The 23,774-nt window shown below is 32.9% G+C and overlaps 1 protein-coding gene across 15 annotated transcripts in view; it reads left to right on the top strand.

Moving 5' to 3' along the window:
• The window catches only part of mtd (mustard), a 443,203-nt gene that overhangs the window by 396,633 nt on the left and 22,796 nt on the right, over nucleotides 1-23,774 (top strand). For 14 of the 15 annotated variants that reach the window (XM_065358692.1, XM_065358688.1, XM_065358686.1 and 11 more), the window contains one exon: nucleotides 22,283-22,442. In XM_065358692.1, the coding sequence (XP_065214764.1) occupies nucleotides 22,283-22,442 (160 nt within the window). Of the gene's footprint in view, nucleotides 1-4,190; nucleotides 4,265-22,282; nucleotides 22,443-23,774 lie in introns of those variants that run through there. The other variant, XM_065358699.1, reaches the window with a different exon arrangement.

Here is a 23,774-nt window from a genome sequence, read left to right as displayed (position 1 = left end):
ATTGAATAAAGAAAATCAAAATTGTTTTAATTCTTTTTTTCATTTTAAAATTGAAAAATTTCAAGTACCTATAAAATTATTACGAAAACAAAATATAAAGTACAAAGAAGCGAAATAATTGAGCTTTGAGGTGTAAAAATTTCCTGAAAGATGAAGAGAAAAAAATATAAATTAGAAGAAAGATGGTTTCATTCAATGCCACTGTCTTTTTCTACGTAAGTGGATGAAATGATCGAGGTAATATTATAAAAATAGATTCTTTCAGTTTGTTATCAACCTTATGAGATTCGTTCGAATGAAAAATATTATACGAGTAGGTACCTGAGATGTAATCGTGCGAATGCACAAATTAGGCTGTTTTTTATAAGATCATTTCTCCCATCTGTATGATCATCGACAATATTGTAATGCGTAATAGGCAATAGGGAGCAATCCAATCACGTATAATTTGAAGAGGCCTGTCAATTACACGTGTTCACAGTGTTTTTTAAGCAGGGAGTCTGCCCGAATTTTATGTCACGTTGATCCACACGCGCGCCAATTGCTTGAAAACTTTGGAAAACAATTCTACAAAGCTTCATTGTTTTTTAAGAAGTTGAAAAAAATAACAATAAAATTCTCGACGTTTTGAAAAGCTTCGAAAAAATGGTTAATTTTTGACATTTTGATATTACCTACCTGTATCAGATTTTTAAAAACTTGGAAGAATTTTTTGTCAAATTTGTAATATTTAGGGTACCTGTAGATACGTAATATTATATGATTATAAAATCATGATAAAAGGTGCGGCGGTTTTTTGAAATTGTACAAAGAGCATAGCCAGGCAAAAAGGGCGAATCAGCCCTCGGCTGAGATTATGAAATTGATCAGTGGAAATTGGTCTTCGGGGTCCAAAATTGTTCGATGAACTTTTCAGAATTCAAATCAACAGTTCACTCCTCACCCTTTCAAAAAAGAGTTGAAAATTGACATTTCTGTTGATAATTTCTGACTTCGATAGTCTTTAATTAATTTTTTTCAAAATTTCAGAAATGCTAGACACTTTAGGATGATTCGTGAAAATTTGTAGAAATGTTTTCCAACTTGTAAAAAACTTTTTTCCTCGCAATAAATCATCACAGATGCCTCAACTAAACCAACAACTCGAATTTGTGTCTATTTTTTTCATACTTATAAAATTTAATCGTGTCATTTTGGGAACCCCTGATCCCATTTTTTGGCTGACTACTGAGCGAAAATTAATTTCTAAACTATTATCAATTCAAAATATGTACAATGTTGTAGAAGCCAGATTAGATATTTTCGATTTTTGCTACTCGTTTTCGTCAGATCTGGATGTGATTTTTAAATTCGGAAAAATCCAAGTGGGTGTATAATGTATATTTTCGAGTTGATATTACTCTGGACATGAATTGATCCGGAATTCATAATTTTAGCCGGATGCAGTGATGAATTTTTATGTCATGTTCTCTTCGGTTTAGTTTTCTTTTTTGGATAGGGGAAAAGGATGGAAATTTATCCATCAATTGTCTCTTTTCTGCTCACCTCCTACATAGATCCCATTTTCGGTACATAACGTACGAATAAAATAGTTCGCTGGAGCGACAATAATTTGTGTGGAGGGAACATTCTCCTCGATTCCTTCTTTCCTGTGCAAAATTATCGTCTACTGGTTTCCAGAAAAGGTACGGATGCTGCGAGAATACTCCCCACTTGAAAATATACCTACGAATTGTTTTTAATATGTAAAATAATACACGAGAAAAAAAAACATGCGCCTGAAAGGAAATTACATAGCTTAGCTCAAAATTTATAAAAGAAATAGCACGATGTGGATTTAGCTCTGTCATTAATTCGATTTTGTTGAGTTACGAGTAAAGTACCTACATATTCGTTTCTGTATCATTTTTTCCAATCATGGAAACGGATCAACTGATCTCCTCTTTTAAAGGATTTTTCAAACCGAAAATGATAAAAACAACTCGAATATTGAAAGATATGAAGGACACCATTTCTCAGAAAATGAAACAGCTACAGGAACAGGAGCCGCAACTAGAATCAAATGCTACAGTGGTATGGTTTTTTAAATCCTATTGAATTGAATTGTTTATTTATTTCAAGGGTTTTTACCCTTTATAGATATTTTGAAAGTGAAGTACATTGTAATTCACGTATAACGAACGTTGAAAATTGTGGTTACGAATTCATCCATGTTTATTGAGGTTGAGTGGAAAATTCGATGACAAGGTATACATTTTTTGCAATTTACCAAATTAATTACTCATACCGGATATAAAGTATGAAATTTTTAAAGATTTATTTGTTAAAAAATCAGTAATCAGGGGGGTTTTAATGTAATCTATGTATTCGAAATCATACCTAGGTATCCTTATTATACCTACCTGTTCGTAGATATTACCTTAAATTTAATTAATCGAATTTATTCACCTTCGAATATTTTTCGTTTTATCGAAAATGTGTTGGCAATGAATCAATAGAAGTGTTAGGTGCGTTGATAAATCGTGTAAGTGTGAATTTTTTATCATCTTATTATCGCAATTATTCAACAAACAACTCGTGTTTGGAGAATGAAAATAGAATGCAAGTGATAGCGAGTTCGGGATAGTGATTTAGTCGGGTGATAAGTGAATCGTGATAGGTGTATTCGTTCTAGTAACCATCGTCGTGAATTTTATCCCTCGATGGGAAATTTCGAGGATGTATCCTTGATTTAAGAAAGTTGAATTTTTTTTGGCTTGTATTTTTAAGGCGTTCGTAGGTACAAAATAGGTTAAAGACGAAATTAAAAAAATAAAAAGATGAGTGAATAGAAATAGGGCCAGAGTTTGTAGGGATATATGTCTCAAAAACATTTGTGTTCTTTCATTAAAACTTTCGAAATTGGCATCGAGATGATATAAAAAGGTGAACGAACTTTCACCTAGTTTTAAAATGTTGAAATGGAACGTTCTTTTTGGATTCGTCTAATTGAAAAAAATTCTTATTCGTTTGGTTGGTTTTATATTTTTAGGAATATCTCTCAATATATATTTATTTTGCAAGCCTGGTTCTCCTTTTTTTTTTTTAAGGAAAGGGTGAGAATTTTTACAAAAATGCCCCCTCTTTGAGAACCCATATCGTCCCTTTAGGGACACTTTCATGAAACTTGTGAAAAAAACTCAAGCTTTCCTTTCATATTCTCGGTTAAATCTAGAAATTACTTATTCGTAGCACGTTGGTATAATAGGTTGTTAAGGATTAAATGGTAGATGACCTTAAAAAGTACACGACGCGGACGGTAAATAAATATTTTGGTATAGAAAATGCGAATGAACTAAACTCTGTGAGCTCGTCCGAAGAGTAGGTTAACATAGAACACTAGTTATATTTTTTATGCAGGAGTACGAGTATAAAGAGGTGTAATGTACAGGCACTCTGCGTCACGTAGGCAATATTCCACTCTGTATTTTCTAGCATACATAACGATGTATAGACGAAGGACAGCGGAATCTGCAATTATCAGAGTTGGTTTGTTCTCTACCGAAGCCGGCTTTTAGCTTACATCATAATTGAATGTTGAGGAGGTGAAGTGATCGGAATGTTTGCAAGGTATCATCAAGCATTGGTTAGTCTCAAAGTCAGTCAGGTGTTCAGGATGTGCATTTTGGTATTTGAAAATGGGAACCTTCGAGATATTACGCTCTGTAAAATCATCGACATGAATTTAGAAAAATTCTGTACGGAAAAAGTTCTTAATTGCGTTGAATCAGAGTATACCTAAATTAATGTTCATCTCTCTCGTTTATGGTTTTGGTCCGAATCCAATTTAATCTCGAAAGTACGCTGCGATGTATATGAAAATCTGCATTCGCGTATAAGTACAATTTATTTATAGAAAATTCACCTACCCCTGGCCCCAGCAGCAGTGTCTGATCTATATAGCTCGAAAATTTGAACACCTCGTGATTCCTGTGTAAGTACATTTGCCATTTGGTACTATATATTTCGACCCAATGTATGTACTTATACGCTATACGTCGTTGGCGATGACAACGAGAGTATGTTTTGTTAAACGACGAAGAGAGTTCATAATAATAATTGATGTCGCGAACTGCGATAGGCGGCGAAATCGGAAGACGAGACGAGGTGCGAGGTGAATTTTTCTCTTCCATATGAAGGAGGTTTTAATTGAGATGTGGTGCTGGTGCTGATCGAATGTTTTGTGATGATTCGTTCTCTTTCTCGTAAACTGTTTTCTGTCGAGGTGCGTATTTTTCGTTGATATTTTCCTCTTATAGTTTCTAAGAGCTTCAGAGCTTGGGTTTGGTTTCAGGATGTGCAAGGAGTTGAAATGTAGGATGTATTTTAGTGTGGTACTGGTGAAATTATGAAGTCGAGTTGCTGAGAATTTTGGTTGAAGTTCATTGTCTATATCACTTTATCAGTGAGAAAAATTACTCGATGAATCTGTTATTTTATTTTTATTGAATCAGTGGTCCTATCTGATTACTGATAGAGTAACTAAATGGTTACTGATGTGGGAAGTGAGAGTTGTTGATTTGATCTGCAAAATTATCTGATTCTGTCAGCGTGAAAGTCTGATTTTTTATCAGTAAAAAAGAGTGGCCAAGCTTATCACTACTTATTAGTAAAGAAGTTGTTAGTTCCATAAGTTGAGAAGTTACTGATTTTATCAGTGACAGGGACGGATTAACCGATGGAATAAACTTAAAGTTGTAAAATTTCATAAAACTTGGTAAAAAAATTGCCCTAAAAAGTGTTGAAAACTCATGTAATGAAATCTTATTGTAATTCGACAAAATGTTCAAAAAATTGAATGAAATATCGTTAAAATAACTTGAAAACAAGTATAAAGCGTCAAAAGTAATTTGAAAATCAACATCAAAATAGGTACGCTGAAAATGATAATCAAATGACACACCTTAAAAAGCATTAAAATCACTGAAAATTACCTAAAAAAAATTAGAGGTACAGCTTGAAAATGTAGTTTAAGTAACTTGAAAACATGTTTAAAGCATGAAAAATTAATGCAAAGCAACAAAAAGGGAAGTTTAAAAAAATGGAAAATAAAACCCATAAAAACATGAAAATCAACAAAAATTCTGAAAAAAGAATAAAATTTCAAGTAAAGACAAGAAAATTATTCATCATGAAAAAGAAAATTAAAACATGTTGAAGTGATCTAAAAGTTAAAAAAAAAAACAGAAAAAAAACGTTAAAATCAATTAAAAATAATATGTACTAAAAAGTATTGGATAAAACCAACATTTTTATATTTTTTGGAGCAAGATAACCATTTACAGGTGCAATGCTTTTGGACTGAAAAATGGGTAGATACTTGATAAAAATGAAAGTAGTATTGATGGTATTGATGCTGACGCAGCTGTAAAAATTGATCAGGTTTTTTTAGTTTACGGTTTGGGTTTTTGGTTCTCCATTCCTGGTGAAGTTGGTGAGCAATTTATTGACTTTATCAGTAGATAAGGAAAGTGCTGATTGCATCAGTAAAATTTGCTCATTTGTCAAAGCATGGATCTGATTTTTATCAGTAAGAATGTTGCTAATTTTATCAGTTGGAAAGTTACTGATTCAGCAGTTACTGGTTGAATCAGTAAAACAATGTACCTGATACCTGATTCTGTCTGTGCATCAGGGATGCCAACTGTAACCATAATTTTTAACCGGAATGAACTATTAACTGCATAGAATGAGCCAAAAATCATTACTATAACCTTTATCATAAGCGAAATTTCCAATATTTATAACCGTATAACCTAAAACCATAAAATTATCAATTCAGAATTTTTCTGCATGTTTTTAAGCAATTTTAACAATGTTTTATACAATTTTGGCAGCATTTTGACAACTTGCATTAAAATTTTATCGATGATTTTTTTCAAAGTCTGAACAATCCTTTTGACAAATTTTACCATAATTTTACCTGTTCATTTGAAATAATTTTCAGTAATTTCAATTATTTAATGACTATTTTTTTGTGTCTAATTTTACAAATTTTCAATTTTTTTATGCATTTTCAGCTAAGTAATTCCTCCTACCTATAACCAATATTTCTGATAAGATTCTGAGTCCAGAACCTTAATCACAAAACCGTAACCAATAATTTTTTTTTTATTTCGGCTTTCGGTTAACATCCCTGCTGTGCATACATCTGATGAAATCAGTTGACTGAAAAAATCAGTAGCTTCCATACTGATAAGATTAGAAAAAAGTTTCTGATTTGATTTCATCAGTAAAACTAGTTGCTTCTGTCAGTAAAAAAAAGTAACGGATTTTATCAGTAAGGAAATAACTAAAATTATTACTGATTCTGTCGATGCATAGGACTGATTTTATCAATAAAGAAATACAAAATTATAATTCCATTTGTGAGGTGTGAGGAAGTTACTGATTTTTATCAGTATGACAAATTGCCTTATTCTGATTTCATCAGTAATGAAGTTCTGTTACTGATTGTATAACCATAAAATCAATTTTTTTGAGTAAACCGTAGATAACTGCCAGAAAAATAACTGATAATATTTTCTAGTCCAGAACCTCAATCACAAAACCCTAGTACTAACCAATAATTTTTTTCATTTCGGATTTCGGTTAACATCCCTGCTGTGCATACTTCTGATGAAATCAGTTGACTGAAAAAATCAGTAGCTCCCGTACTGATAATACATACTGGAAAAAAGTTTCTGATTAGATTTTATCACTTATCAGTAAAGAATTTGCTTGCTTTATCAGTTGGGATGTTACTGATTTCATCAGTAAAACTAGTTGCTTCTGTCAGTAAAAAAGTAACGGATTTTATCAGTACCTAAGGAAATGGCTAAAAAATCAGTCGATTGAAAAAATCAGCAGCTTCCATACTGATGAGATTATAGAAAAAAGTTTCTGATTTGATTTTATCAGTGAAGAACTTGCTTGCTTTATCAGTTGGGATGTTACTGATTTCATCAGTAAAACTAGTTGCTTCTGTCAGTAAAAAAGTAACGGATTTTATCAGTAAGGAATAAACTAAAATTATTACTGATTCTGTCGATACATAGGACTGATTTTATCAATAAAGAAATATAATTCTATTAGTGAGATGTGAGGAGATTACTGATTTTTATCAGTAGATATGGCAAATTGGTAGCAGAAGTTGCTGGCTTTCTCATGTAGATCAATTTAAATCTCGTTAGTACGTAAAGATGTACATATTTGCATCTTTCAAATACTTATGTTGTATTTTTATGACGACAATGACGCCAATGTGGCCGAGACGATGCCAAGTGCAATGTCAAGGTTATCACCAGTACTTTGAATTATGGTGCTGAACTGTTGTAGACGAAGAAACTGCATTTGAGCATAGACTGAGTTTGTAATACAGGGTGTTCGGTAACTAATAATTCCCTTTTTGATCCAAAAATCATTCGAATTTCAATGATTTCGTGTTGATTGAATGATTTTAATATTTTTTCAAAATCTTCAAAATGTTTTCTTACGGTTTCTAATACCAAAGTAGTTGCTTTTCACCTATTATAACGTACGTTGGCAATTAATGCTTAGATCAGGTGTTTTCCCACGAATAAATGAAATCATTACCACCACTGGACCGGAAAATGTGTAGCATCGTCGGTGCGACGCAATTCAAAAAATACGCGATGTGGTCTACGTGAATTTAAGTCGGCTGTGCGATGTTTACTTCCCATGTGCCGGTTCAAGGCTCGTGAATATGTTTGCAAATCTAATACGATCAAGTTGCTGCTAAATATGATTTTATAATCCGGTCTCTCGAGAAGCGATTGAACGATTATTATAGGTGTGTTTGTTGGCCTAAGCTATTTTGCGCATTTCCACTCTATTTTTATAGAAGATCTTTGCGTCTCGTCTGTCTAGAAGATCTTCGCGGTAGCCTGAAGCCTGTGGCTATCGCGTCATCGAATCATCGCAGTGTGTGGTGTATTGTTGGAGTACATACTTATTCCTATATAGGTATGTTCCTGTAGGTGTAATTGGGAGGCGAAGAGAAAGACAAGTTGTTTACACCTAGGTATTTAGTTTTGCTTCTGCGTATATGCTGGTGATGATGATGATGATGATGATGATTAAATTTCCGTCCATCTTGACGTCGTCGATGGAGTGTAGGGTGTGATTGATTATCCTGATCAGGATACAAAAGCTAGGTCCGGTGGAGCTCTACGATGAGCCTGTGTTCCGGTTCCCCATTGATGAGCAAACTGAATGAAAGAGCCGATGGAAATTTTCACCGGCGTGTAATTTTATCGCTTGTATACTCGTATACGATACGATTTGCGATGTATACTTTGTGTACTTCTACTTACAATACGACGACAGAAGGTGGCGGCGGGCTAAATCGATTATCATTACAAGGTCGTCGTCATCATCGTCGGCTTGATATTTGATCGCGTAGCGCCGAAAGCGATCCCATAAATTATTACTTACCCGGTTTCCAGTCGACAAACAGTCAGTTTCGATGCGGTAATTAGAGTTTAGCGAAATTCTCCGTTCGCGAGTTGAGGTCGTTTTCACCGTGCAAGGAGCTTGAGTATTTTTTACCAGATTTTTGGGTGCGCCGTTTATAAAAATATTTGTCAGTGTATGAAGCAAATGATATATGGCGATGGGTGTGAGATTGAGGAAGTGTCGAGATCGGATTTTTTGGAGGTGGAGGTGTCCTAAAAAGGGATTGACAGAACTTGGGCTGGTAAAAGTTGGTCTGTATGGTCCTAAACCCCTTGTGATGAAAATTTCTGAAAGGTACCTCACTCTTGACCCTTCTGAAGAGGATGAAATTGCAATTTTTATTGGAAGTTTTCGATTGAATTTTTTCAAGATTGCAGAGATTTTAGGCACTAAAGAGGGTCAACCATGAATATTTTTGAAATTTTTTCAAAACGGATGCCACCGAAAAAAAATGACAACAGTACAGCAAAAAATTCCACTTCTATGAAGTACGATTTTTTTTTGGAAGGAAGAAAGTTAGATTGAACTTGGTACTCGAAAATTGACGAATGGTTTGGGGGAGGGGGGTATTGATGCACTTTCTCCTTCGTACGATAAACTTGAGATACGCCGAGAATATTGGGTAGTTGATTCGTGGAAGCAACTGCAACGAGTTCCCGGAATGATCCAATTTTGGGCAGTGTTACGTCGGTAATTCATTATACCCTTGGAATAATTATTACATGCTAAGTATTTTTCGTCGAACCGGTTTCTTCCTGGCGCGTAGATGACGACGACGACGACGCCTTGTAAATGTAATTGGATCGATCGATCGAAATTTGTTTATCATACCTGAAGCTTTCTGGCTGGAATGTGCTTCATTTTGCATTGAAAATAATTCGGATCAAATTGATTGAGGTGAAATCATGATGTAGTACAACGTTCAATTATTGATTATTCGACCTATGAAAGGATAGTGGTGCATATTTAGAAATTATTTGCTGAATTGAGGATAAGTTCGCACCTAAATAAATTGATACATTTTGTCAATTATTTCATATCTACTTAGCAGGTACACAAAGTGTAATCCTAATGAGATGACTAAGAAAATATTTAGTAGTTGGCCGTGAATTCAACCGTAATATAATCTCCTGATTGTATTAAAATGTGCGTTAATTTTTGTTCGGTTTTAAAAAATTGTATATTTTTATGGATCTGTTGTTTTGCTGAACAGGGTGTCTCTTTATCTCTTTCTCACTCGTTCGCATTACATTCCTGTTAATGTAATTCTGGCTACCGTCATCTTTGCTGCTCGAAGAAAGAAAATTTCAAACGTATATTGAGAAGGTTAACCAGTGTACGAGAAATGTATAGAGTAAAGTAAAAAAAAAAAAAAAAAAAAAAAAAAATGAGAGAGACGTTATTTTCCTCATCATGTAGAATTTTTGCTCGATATGGTGATGTAGCTTGGTTCACAAGACGGAGGTTACAAATGGGAGGTTCCTATATATAAGATCAATATTCAATGGTTTTATGGGTATATTTTGATGTATGGTTGTTCGAGCTACGATTAATTGTACGTATTCCGAGGGAACGAATGATTCTGGTCAATGTATCATGGATGATCGGCAAGGTTATTAGGCACGAGATGTTACATAAAAAGGGAAATTGATTTCTCGTCTGTTTGTGATTTTATATGTAAAAATATGCGCGTATGTGTGCTAAATTTACTCGTAAGATATTGATTAGGATATTTTTTTTAAATACGAGATTCTTCCTCTCTTTATACCTGTTGCTAATCTCGCGATTGTACTCGTTCGTAGAAAGTGACAGTACTCTTAACGTAATAACCGAGTAGGACAATGAACTGATAGTAGTCGAGGTATCGTAAGAAATTGCATACTTTCGATATCCGAATGATTCAATAGTGTAGATGAATAATGCTCACTGATCAGGTTTATTGGAAAATAATCGAATGATTTGTGAGTGCGTTTTTTTCTAGAATTTTCTGTGAGGTTTTCTGCAAAAATGACTGCAGATTTTTGGGCGATCAGGAACTTTAAAGTGGTGAACCGATCAAAACTGTTCTATTTCTTTGTCCTTTTTCACTTTTTAGAAATTTTTTTGTTCTTGAAAAATTCAAATTTTTAAAATTTTACATGATGCAATTTTTTTTGAAATATGAATTCTTTGTATGATTAAGTTGATTGTTCTGCTTGTTGGGTTCAATGAAACGAGGTCATTGAGTGGAATTTTTTTTTCGAAGAGTTGTGATCAGAAAAAATTGAACGAATCAAATGGAAAAACAAGACATTTTTGAATATTTTATTGAAACTCTCCCTCCCCAAAAAAACCTAAAACATTGAAATCAAATTGTTTAGTTTTATTGATTGATTAAATTGACAAAATCGTACTATTGCTCGAAAAAATTCCCGACCAATCATAATCTTCGAAATTATTGGAAAATAAAAAATACAAGTAAAATTCAGAAAAGTGGAAAAATGTACCGAAGTACCTATTTCTTGAATTGAAAATTTAAAGGAAAAAAATATTTGAAAAAATTGATAAAATTTGAAAAATGTTAGATTTCAGTTATATACAAGGCGGTTCCTCTCCCCCCCCCCCATATTATAAGTTTTGCAAAGAATTAAAGCGAGGCCTTTTAATATTTTTCATTAAAAATTCATCTTTTGATCGCATTTGAGGCAAAAAGTGTCAAATTATAAACACAGGTTCAGATTTTCATCACATTATCAATTGTTTCGTAGGTATGATGAGAAAACATTTACGTATTCTACGATTTTGTTTCTCCAGTATTTTTGCATGACTCTTACTTTTTTCTAAAAATCGATTTTTTGTAACAAAATTGGGAAAAAATTCAAATTTTTCAACACGAACCATTAATTTGAGTTGTGTTCAATTTTGTCACAAAATACCTGACCAACGAAACTTCGTTGAAAAATTCAAATTCTACTTGCTTTGTTGGTGAGGAAATTAATTATGCTCAACATTTCTATTTATTTTTATGTTTTCCCCAAAATCTTTGACTTTTTTTAAAAATAGATTCTTTTCGATGATTTTTGTTTGAAAACATTAAACTCATCGAATCAAATTCACTTTTTCAATTTTTTCTTAAAATATCTCAAAAACAGAACCTTTTGGAAAAATCAAGTGATACTCTATTGGTGCTGAATTTTATGCTTTATAATTTCGTTTTTTCTTCATTTTTCTCTTAGGACCCTTCGGATTTTCCCAAAAATTGATTTATCGAGATGACAAATTTTTTTAAAAAACGATTTTTTTTCGTTTGTTCAAATTGAACTTTGTGACTTAGGCTCAAAATATAAGTCAGTTATCAAAAATTTGAGTCTTCTGAAAGAAATGAATCGAACGATATTGGTGAAAAATTGTGCTCTGCAATTTTTTGTCGGTTTTTTTTTTACGTGAAGTCCTGAAATATTCACTATTTGTATATTTTCGATGGGAAAATTTAAAAAAAAATTAAATTCGCCGATTCAAGTTAAACTTTTTGATTTTAACTCAAAATATCTTGAAACAGAAGCTCCCCAAAAAATAAATGGTCCTCTTTTCTTTTCGTTTTTCTCTTAGGACCCTTAGATTTATGAAACAATTTTATCATTTCTGAAGATTGGTTATCGGTTCATGATTTTAGCTCAAAACATCTCAAAAAACAGATCCATCTAGAAAAAAATGAATTGCTTTTCGCAGCTGGAAATTTCTGTACTCCATAATTTAGTTTCTTTTCAATTTTTTCGTAGGATATTCAAACTTTTCCAAAAATTGATAATTTACGATGAAAAAAAGAGCATAGAATTTTTCTTCTTTTGTAGTTTGCCAATTTTTATTAATAGTTGATTTCAAAAAATCAAAAAAAAGTTGATCAAGTTTTTGGCTATTTTTCTCGATTTTTTGAATTTTGGGAGTAATTACCAAAAAAAAAATGGCACCTTTGAATTCCACAATATTTGCCCACTTTCAAAAATGATATATTTTGATGTTTTGGCATCATTTAATGCGAAATATTTGAGAGAAAAATATTCCCAAAACACGAATTTACCCTAAAATAAGCGATTACAAATTTTCAACCTCTCATTAAAAACTTAAAAGTGGTCTTGGATTTTGATGGAAATGGCCTAGGTCGAGAATCTCAAATACTGTCTTTTGGAACTGAGCCATTTTTCCCATAACAGGTTGGGTAAGGATTAGAGTGAAAAAAAACACGATTTTTTTCGAAAGTGCTCCCTCTTTGAGAGCCCATAACTCCCCTCCAAAGGCACCTCCGTAGCTAAAATTTTCTCTGAGTGACTTTCAACTCAAAATGAAAGTCTCCACTGAATTAGGTCAAAATCCTTCGACTTTTTTTCTCGTGATCCACCTAACTGTACTCATCTGTAGATGACTAAGACACCCTCTCTCCCATCCACCAAAACCTGGGAAATCCTCGCAGCCTAAACTCCGTGTGTTTTTCGCCTTAATCTAGTATCGTAGCCAACTTCACGACCTTGCAATCGAATTCTGCGTGCGATTATCTCCTACACTGCATTGTTATTTACCCGACGAAAATCACGTTTCGATAAAATTCTCTCTCACACGAGTCCGACCAGCTTACGATGATAACGGAGACGCGCGATTATCTCATGAGCTGCATTTCATAACCGCTGTAGCTCGATTCATCTTCATCATCTTCATACACAAAGTACTACAAGTACAAGTACACTATTCATACTCAGAGTCAGTGTGTTCACACAGTCGATATTTTAGCCGCATCGTTGCAATTTTTCATCTCGTATCGTATACTGCACCAGTTGTTGTAAACAAACTGCGAAACCCTGGTTGAAAAATAGGTCAAAACATCTTTGACATTCGAACGTAATATACCTGCCCTGTCGCTCTCTCAGTCGTCTAAGACGCGCCGACGGCTAAAATCCTCGCCGATTCGGTGCAAAAAAAATCGCAACATCATGCTGACGATTGTTTAACTTTCATCGTCGACGTCGACGTCGTCGTCGTCGAGCTCGACCAACAGCAGTTTCCAGTTCAATGACACCGACGACGACGGTATTGGTTTTATTCTCTCCTTTGAAAGCAAGGTGTATGTAGATGTATATTTACCAGTAGCATAGGCAGCTAATGTTGGTATAAACAGAGGTACTCGGATCACTTTCTCTTATTTGCTAAACTCCCAGGTATCTCGGTGAATTTCCAATGTTTCGTGGACTCGTATGATTAGAGACTCCTTGATGGAATAAATTGGTGTTTTTCGAATTTCGTGAAATTTGAAATTTTTTTCCAACTCTTTGGTCCCCCCTTCCCTCTTTTTACAAAAAAATATCCTCGAAAAATGAAGAATAAAAAATTGAAATTCATCAAATCTTGATCAGGGAAGCCAAATGCTCAATCATTAATTATTACTTCTCTCTTCTTTTTGGTTAATTTGAAACTGGCTGAACTGGATAATTTCGTCTTGCATCCTGCAATATTTTCTAATAAAATTGTAAATAATTTTAAATCGAACAATAGAAACTATTTTAAATTCTTCAACAGAGTACCTACTTGTTTTGTAATCTTCAAAACTTTCCTTCATTCAATTTTTCGTATATTTTTAATTCTCGTTATCGATTATATTTTTAAATAATTTCGAGTACCTATCATTTTATTCGTAGTGCGTATAAATTATTACACGTTGTAATGACATCATTTCTAATAAAATAAACACGTGTATAAATTTACGAATTAAATTACAGTCTGAAATCGATTCTGAAACTTTTTCTTGGCAAGTTATTATGTATAAAAATCTAAAAACTATTCAACGTACGTATATATTAACACAAAAATATCGTATGTCACGCGGAGAAGAAGAAAAAAACATTCAATTAAAAGATAACCCCGAATGATAAAATTAAATCGAAAAATAACGCTAATTTTTCTCTTTTAATCTCAGGTTCAGGTATTCGGTATGTATTTTGAAATCCGACTCCTGTAATTTATCCGGGTTAGTATTAATTTGCTGCTGGTATCGCCGGTGCTGCTGCTACCGAGCTAAAAAAAATTCATGCATACATGATCCCGATCCGTGTTCGAATGAAAAAAAAAATTCAAGCGAAGAAAAGAAGTAAACAGAGAGTCACTTGGGTGGCGGAGGAGAAGGGTGGAGATTTTTAAACGATGCTAATTTCTAATAGTAAAGCATTCGAATTTAAAATTAGTCGTTGCTGAACGAACGACAGAAATGCTTAATTAATGATAACGAGTTGTAAAAACAACATTTTATAACGTTACAAGAGTGAATATCACGATTCGAGTTATCGGTTGAAGGAGGGAAAGAAGAGGGTGAGGGTGAAATGGAGATGTATGCGGTAATAATAAAATTGCAGTTGGAGTTTTTTCACGTTAGTTAGGTGCATTTTTTTATCGTTTATGGATACTCGATGCGATAAATAGAGAGTTAATTGGATCGATGGTGAATTAATTTAAATTGAAATGTAACGTTTACACGTCTACGAGGCTTGTTTTAAACGATATGCATATGTAAATATTTTCATTCAGATGATAATACCGTTAAAAGCTGAAAATGCATGTTTTTCTAACTGGGGAACGTTTTGAATTGACACACTGATTTGGACGAAACCAAGCTACTATGATCGAAAGAACAAAGAACATGTTCTAAAACTTCCTCAACCAAAATTTCAAGTCCTGAAGTTAATTTTTAAATTTTTTAAAATTTTTTGAAAATTTTCTAAAATTGAAAAATTGATTTTTGTTTCCGAAATGTTGGTGGAAGAAGGGGGGGTCAAGAAAAAATATGTTTTAATCTGAATAAATCTGTAAGAAAATTCAAATACAGTGGAATTGCAATAATTCGAAGCTGAAGGGAGATTGAGTTGACTTCAAGTTATCAGAGTTTTTGAGTTATCAAAGTTCGAGTTATGGAGGTTTCCAAAAATCGCCCTTGATCTCTGTCAAAGCAAAGAAATGTAAAAAAAATTGCAATTTAATCCCTTTTCGCCCATCTATCCTCTTTTAAAGCAATTTTATAGTAATCTCGTTGATTTTCAAACGATTTAATTGGGCATATTTTAAACAAGTTGAGTATCGATCTCAATCGAACCCAGAAATACACATTCGATGATTGTGTAACGGTATTTGGAGGATTTCCCTCTTACACGTGCGTTCCAATACCGGGTACCCAAGAGGTATAATCATCATCATCGCACTAATAGGAAAACATTTAAGCCAAGGTTTCTGCCATGCTACAGAATGTGCGAAAGAAATTACCATAATTTGTGCGGAGATTCTCGCCTATATAAATCGAGTCATTTTAATATTTTTTTTACATTTTGCAATACAAGATGAAGATGAAAAAAAAAACAAGTGTTCTCTAGATAACATGCTTTTAACGTACGTACAGATAAAATCAATCGAATACGAATATTTTCAAGAGTATATAGGCCTACACAACTAATCGTAATCGTGCGAGTTAGAGTATTTGCGTAGGTATTGGACAAAATAACACTCTTAAGGTATAGGTCTCTGTCTCTCTAAATGCGTCATCATCATCATCGTGGTGCTCAAGTATCATCCAGTTTAACTCGTCTGGCAGGAACGTTCCAACGTTCATTGTCAGTAATTTACCACATAAAGTGATTCATTTGCGACTTATATACGAGTGAATTAACCAGCCATGGGTGTTCCCATAGGTATAGATATTCCAGACAAGTACATACGTAAAAAAGAAAAAAAAAAATACCAACGCTGAAATTTTAATTTCTTAATTTGGCGAGGTTAACGGTTCCTATTTTGATGTTGTTGTTTTTTTGGAAAATATTTTGCAAGAGGTCGATTAACAGGTCGATGGTAATGGTTAGCCGAGTGTTAATTATATATTGTATACGAATACGATGCACTAAGTGGAAGACCTGCCTGCCTGAGTGAATTGAAATTCGCGTGGTTGTATTTTTAGTACCTTTTGTCGTTTGAACTGGTAATTAACGATGATTCGCGATAGAGTATTTTAGCACGGGAAACGACGACCGACGTATATGATTGTGTACATTCTTTTCATTAAGGTGTATTGCACGTTGAATGAAAAGTATTTCGAGATTGGTACAAGTGATGGCTATTTGTTGGGGGTTTTTTCAATTACTGTACTTGGTTGGTGTTTAGTCATCGTGTTAATTTAGGTAGGGTGAGGTTTGGAGGTTAGGAAATTACAAATAAATGATGTTTACTTTCGATGATTTTTTCGTACTTTCGTCCCTGTTTCAGTCTTCATTTCAATTTTCACATGTTTTTTCCAAAAAAAAAAAAATATACATATATTTTATCTGTGCACGTGAATCATGCTTAATAACTTTTTGTTAAATGATTTTCTATCGAATCCTTCACGGTAGCATTTTCCCCCTGTTCTACCCTTACCTGCCACCACCACCTCTGTGGTCTGGCTTCACTCGTCCCTTAGAAGTTCATCTTTATAAAAAAAAAACTTGGTGAATTTTAATTCGCAACTTTTGAAAGAAGAGAGAACTATTCTAAAAAACTATATACCTAACTTGTCATTTTTTATTTAAAAATTTTTGCGTTCACTTTGTGTTTTCTCTTTTTGTTGAATTTCTTAGAAAATTTCCCCAGAAATGAGAAAGGAGTTCTAGTTTTCTCTCCCTTCTCTCCCTCCTTCTATTTTTATAGTAGGTAAGTTTAAATTCCATTTTTGAAATGAAAGGATGGAATTTTGCAATAAAATCAATGTGTAAAGTAATCTGAAAGAGATGTTGAAATTTCAGATTTTTTGACAGCATCAGCTCTCCCTATTCAGAATTGTGAACTTATGAATTTGAAAAAAATATTTTTAGAATGGATTTAATGTGAATATTTTTACCGTGAACAAATTTTTTCGATTCAAATTCATATTCGTATTTATTAAGTCCTTTTCTGAAGAATTTTTCGAAAAAATTTATTTTTTGAAATTTTGAAAAAAGGCAAAAATTGAAGTGAGAGGGAGAAGGGAAGTGTTGAATATTGAAGCAAAAATTGATGGCTTTTTTGAAGATGTTTAATACGTGATATCGTGTTTAAAATTTTGGAAAAACGCAAAAATCTTCAATTTTGAGCTCATTAGTAGAGAAGGTTGAATATTGAATATTGACAAGTACGTAATTTGAAAATTTTTTGGAATATTTTCTCAATATTTTCTGGATTTAAAACATTATAAAAGGGGTTTTAGGGATGGAAAAGATGTTGAATATTTTGAAAAAATCAAGTCTTTAAAAAAAAATCCTAGAAATAATTTTGTTTGAAATTTTGAGCAAAATGCAAGCATTGAAATCGTAAGATTTTTCAGTGCAAGAAGGAAAGGGGGAGAAAGAGAAAATTATTGAGTATTGAGCAAAAAGTTAATGTTGCATAATTTTCTCAAAATATCTTGCTTACAATTTTTGCAGTTGGAATCTTTCATGAATTTTTTTGATTGAAGAAGAAAGTGTTGAATATTGACCAATTTGAAATTTTTCCAACATTCAAGTGAAGGTGTTTTTTTGTAGAAGGAAGAAATGTTGGATTATGAATATTTCCAAATAAGAAGTTGATTTTTGAGGATATTTGGAAATAATTTTCAAAAAAAATTGAACATTCGAAACTCTTGAGATTTTTAGAATATAAAAGAGAGTAGGTAAATGCTTTTTAAAGTTTGAAAAAAATGATGGGTAACTTTCTCCAAAATTTTGAGAAAATTGAGAGATTTTATTGGAGGGGTTGATGGAATTTTAAATATTACGAAAACAAGTTGATACGTTTTTATAACTTTTGCAGAGTTTTTTTTGGCTCAAAATTTTGAACAAAAAAAATGTCAACATTCAAATTGCGAGCTTTTTTGGGTAGAATATAAAATGGTTTAAAAATATTGACCAATTTCAAATTTTAGAGACTATTTCTTGGTTAAATTTTGAGAAAGAGGGATTGTGACTTTTTTATCAGATGCTTCGAAAGTTTTCTTTTCTGTTCTTGAAAGACCTGTTTTTTGGGAAAATTTTTACATTTCAGTCACACTTACAAAAAGATACAGAGCGGAATTATCGCATAAAATGTCGAACGTACGAATGTTCATGAATTATACCGGTTTCTTAAATACGTTTCGTGTTAATTAAGTATACTTTTATTATAATGTTTCGTACGTACGAGCTAACAAGTATTTGTCGCGCGAATAAATACATACGTTGTTGTATTCTCGAAGAGTATACATACATCGTGTATGCTGTTTAAGTATCGTGGTATACATCCGTTGACAAATGCATTTCATAGTTAGGTCAAGGAAACGTTTTTATACACAAGTGAAAAAAGAAGGAAAAAAAATTACGCTGGTAATATGAAATTAATATACATACGAGAGCGGTAATTGTTACGTTGAGACGGCGGTGGACGCCTTCAGATCGTTTATTTTCCCTTGGCGGATAATTTACATTCTGTGTACTATACTCTTATATACAATTTTTCGCATTCAAAAAAAAAAAAAGACTTCTCTCTTCGTAAGATACTCGTACTTATAATGTATTTGCAAATTCCGGTAGAAGGAAAGTTTCAATTTTACTTATAATGGAAAAATTTCATAAAGGAAGTAGGAATTTTTCCGAAAGGATGCAACGATGTAGGTTTCCTGAATTGAGTGTCTGTAGTACTTACGAATAATAATTGATAGGCGTCGTATAGTTTAGTTTTAGGTGACGATTTATATTAAAAATTATATAGTTTTGTGTAATCGTATAGGTAATAGATGTACGTATTATGTATGGTGTGACTTTGTTAAAGACGCGTGTGTATGGTCGACATAGAAAATAGCATACCTACCTTTTTATACGGAACAAGGTCTTCGGTAATGATTATCTGTGTACCCGTTGAGATTGGCTAGCTACCGTTGTTGCCTCTTACCGTGAATTCTGAATGTCGAACGGAAATAGTTTGAGGATTTGTGTCGCATATCGTACGTTTCGGTGGTCGTCCAAGTCCAAGTTGCGATGACAGGTGATCTGATCTCAGCTGGAGCTGGATTGGATTTTTCCAAGTATTTGTCTGTATACGTCATGTAATGCTCGTATATGGTATGGATTAGTGGAACGATTTGTGGCGTTCTCGATGAGTATGTCTGTGCCTTGGATTTTGAAAATTCTACTCTCTAAATTTAAAGCAGTCAAATTTCACTGCTTGGCAGTCACGACATTTTGCCTTTTTAAAGCAGTAGTTTTTTTACTGCAAAACAGTGAAAAATTACTGAATTGGTCAGTCAAAATGATTTTTTACTGACCAGTTCAGTAATTTTTCACTGTTTTGCAGTAAAAAAAAACTACTGCTTTAAAAAGGCAAAATGTCGTGACTGCTAAGCAGTGAAATTGACTGTTTCAAATTTAGAGAGTAGTGGTTTTCGTTTCTTGATTTTTAATGAATTTTTAAGGATGACAAAAATATTTTTAGAATTGATGAAAACGTAAAATTTCTGGAATTGAGGAATGATTGAGTTAAAAAGCTAGAATTTCGAGTACTAGTTTACAGTATAGATCTGTCGAATCCATTTTTCGCGAATTTCAGAGGTTCTGGAGCCTCCAACGCTGAATAAATTCAGCTGAAAATGGCTTCGAAGCCGTTATCATGTCAGGAGAGCAAAAAATCCATTCCATGTCAATTGAGCCAAATTTTCGCAAAAGATGGCTTGCACAAAAAGATGCAGTCGAATTTTGAAGTCGTACCTTCTTCACCAATTTTTGGTAAAAATGAACTGCTGTCATTTTTTTGAGCATTTTTGAAGGATTTTGAGACCAAAATTGGGTTATGAATTTTGGTATTTTTGAAAAAGTGTCATGTGTCTGTCAAAGTGAGTTAGAGTTTCGCAAAAAATTCAAATATTTTGACGAAATTTTTTTTGAGCATTTTTGGAGAATTTTGAGCCCAAAATTGGGTCATGATTTTTGGTATTTTTGAAAGTCATGTGGTCTGTCAAAGTGAGTTGAAGTTTTTCAAATAATTCAAATATTTTGACGAAATTTTTTTAAAGCATTTTTGAAGAATTTTGAGCCCAAATTGGGTCATGATTTTTGGGAATTTTGAAAAAGTGTCATGTGACCTGTCAAAATGAGTTGAAATTTCGCGGAGAATTCAAATATTTCAATAAAAAATAATGTTTTTTGAGCATTTTTGAAAAATGTGGAGTCCGAAATTGGGATTTTTGAAAAAGTGTAATGTAACTTGTCAAAATCAGTTGAAATTTCGCAAAAATTTCAAATATTTCAACAAAAATGTTTTTGAGTATTTTGGAAGGATTTTGAGTCCAAAATTGGTAACGATTTTTGGATTTTTGAAAGTGTCTTGTGACCTGTCAAAATGAGTTGAAATTTCGCGGAGAATTCAAATATTACAATAAAAATATTTTTTGAGCATTTTTGAAGGATTTTGAGCTCAATATTGGGTCATGATTTTTGGAATTTTTGAAAAAGTGTCATGTGACCTATCAAAATGGCTTAAAACTTCACGAAAAATTTAAATATTTTGAAGAAAATGTTTTTTGGTCATTTTGAAAAATTCTGTACCCAAAATTGGGTCATGATTTTTGGGATTTTTGAAGTAGTGTCATGTGACCTATCAAAATGAATTGAAATTTCGCAAAAAATGCAAATATTTTGACGAAAATGTTTTTTGGGAATTTTTAAGAAAATTTGTGCCCACAATTGGGTCATGATTTTTTGATTTTTGGAAAAAGTGTCATGCGACCTATCAAAATGTATTGAAATTTTACGAGAAATTCAGAAATTTCGGCAAAAATATTTTTCGAACAATTTTTAAAAAATTTTGATCCGAAGCTTGAGTAATGATTTTTGGGATTTTTGAAAAAGTGTCATGCAACCTATCAAAATGAGTTGAAATTTCTGTAGAAAACCATAAATCTCCATTTTAACTTTTTTGAGCCTTTTTGAATAATTTTGAGCCCAAAATTGAGTCAATTTCCCGGCTCATTGTTAGTCTCTAAAAACGAAATAAATATTGAGCTATAATTTTTCAAAAATGCCCAAAAAAGTAAATCTTTGATTTTCTTGCGATATTTTAACCCTTTTGATAATTCTTGTAGAATTTAAGCTATCAAAAAAAAATGACATGGGAAGTTGGCCCTAAAATTTTGAAAAATGCGATAATGAGGAAGTCAAAATCTTGGTTTTTGAGACTGATCCTCATAAATAATTTCTTTTCAATGAAACCATTCGCTTCGCACCTTTCACCTCACCTCAGCACACACACTTGATAAAGTGGTATTTTTGGTTTGTAATCACAGTACACGATCGATATTTATGCTACATTTGAAACTTTTTTTGCCACTGTTGACTTTATAAGTATACAAATATTTATCGGTTGTAGTTTCATACACATTTGACAATGTACTGATTAGAAAAATATGGTAGTTGACAATATATAGGTACCTATTTTTTTGGTATTTTGTCGCGAGTACTTGTTTTAATGTTAGTACGTTTTATAATAATGATACATTAATGGCTAATTTTTCAATATTGTACACGGGTAGCGCACGTAATTATGTACTTAGATTTTTTTTAGAGGATTTTTCATTATAGAGGTGTATCTATTTTTTAATATGCACGTCGTCGATAAAGTTGAATAATGTTGAAGTGTTGGCTTGATATGTATTTGAGATATCGTAGAGTAAATTTATACGTATATAATTGACCCGTAGAGTAGAATAATTTCCTAGTGTACGAATTTTGGACACGATTTTAATGTTTTTTGTATTTTTTATTTACAGGTATTGTCTATGAGTGATGAACTTAGACGCGCATTGTATGCCACCAGCACCAACTCGCTAGATTTCGAATTGTTTTTACCCGATTTGAACGGTGCCACTGAAATACTCACCGAAGAACATCGCAAACAATTATGTAGGCATTTACCAGCCAGAGCCGAAGGTTAGTACTTGAAAGGTTTTAATATTAATACATAAGTACGTAGACGACTACGTAAGTATAATTACGAAGAGTGTTTTTCATTTTTTGGTGTTTCGAATTATCACGAAATAAGTGTGTTGTATTAACAAGAAGCCATTGAGTTGTATTTTGTCGAAAGTTGTTTGCAAGGTGTACAATTTTGGAAGATAAGACTGAAGGGGGATGAAATTCTGATCTAATTATAGCTAATGAATTTTTAAACGAAAGTTGTAGAGAATTGCGAGTCCATCGTTTTATTTTCTATAAAATCATGATCTGATTTTTTAAAATTTATACCTTGAATTTCCTACGACGTTGAAGTGTTGGGATGCCAGGAGCTTTGAATTTCGCAATTTTCTTCCAACAAATAATTTTCCAATCGCTGATAAAGCTACACTCGAAAAGTAAAACGGAAATATTAATAAAATTCGACGCGATAGTGTCGTACGAAAGCTTTATCGAGGTGACAAATTTATGACTGGGGTCATTCATATCGAACGTGTATTCGTGTGTGAAATCTTACAAGAGGGTTTTCAAGTACATGAGTGTACAGAGTGTACATACCTTTGGTTTTACTGCACGTAGGGAAACTACAATTAGCTTGTTATTGTATGTATCGGTATGAGACAAAGGTACATAATATGCAGTGATACACTCGAGATAAATGGGTGCGACTTGAGAAACTGGTTGGTTGAAAAATTACCTAGCTGCAGGTATGTGTAGCAATGATAATAATATTTGTTCTTTGCTGCCGAGATGTGTGAAAACCAGTCTAAACAATTTAATCGCCCTAATTTTATTGCTTTTTAAGTGGTTTGTTTTGATACTATTCGTATTATAGGTGAAACGAGGGAAGTACGAGTACAAGTGTGTATATTGTGGTCTGTCAATTGATAAAGAGAAAGAGAGAAGGAGAGAGGAACTTGGCGAAATTTTCATCGTACAGTAGGTATTTTTATTACAGCGATATACTCGTACCTGCTGCGTGTAGTGTACTCGTAATCTAATGCACTTGCAAGGTATGGTAGTGCTGCGTCTCTCGAGAGGTTAATTAACTCGGTTTAATTCTATTGAGAAATTGAGAGCTTATTTATTGCAACTGTGATAGTATGAGAGAGATGTTAGAATGACGTCAGAGATGGAATTAAATTGAAAAATAAATAAACGTAAAGCTTCGAGCCAATGAAGACAGCGCGAGATTCCTTTGTTTTCAATAAACCAATCGTATAAATAATAAATTGGGCTACGTTGTGGATCTAGAATCTAGATGTGTGTGTCAGTCAATATGACGATATTGTTGTTGTTAATTTTTTA

Source organism: Planococcus citri, chromosome 3 (genome assembly GCF_950023065.1).
Source record: "Planococcus citri chromosome 3, ihPlaCitr1.1, whole genome shotgun sequence".
In the NCBI taxonomy this organism is placed as follows: Eukaryota; Metazoa; Arthropoda; class Insecta; order Hemiptera; family Pseudococcidae; genus Planococcus; species Planococcus citri.
The sequence above is the reverse complement of the archived record's forward strand: the minus strand, read 5'-3'. Positions and strand labels throughout refer to the sequence as shown.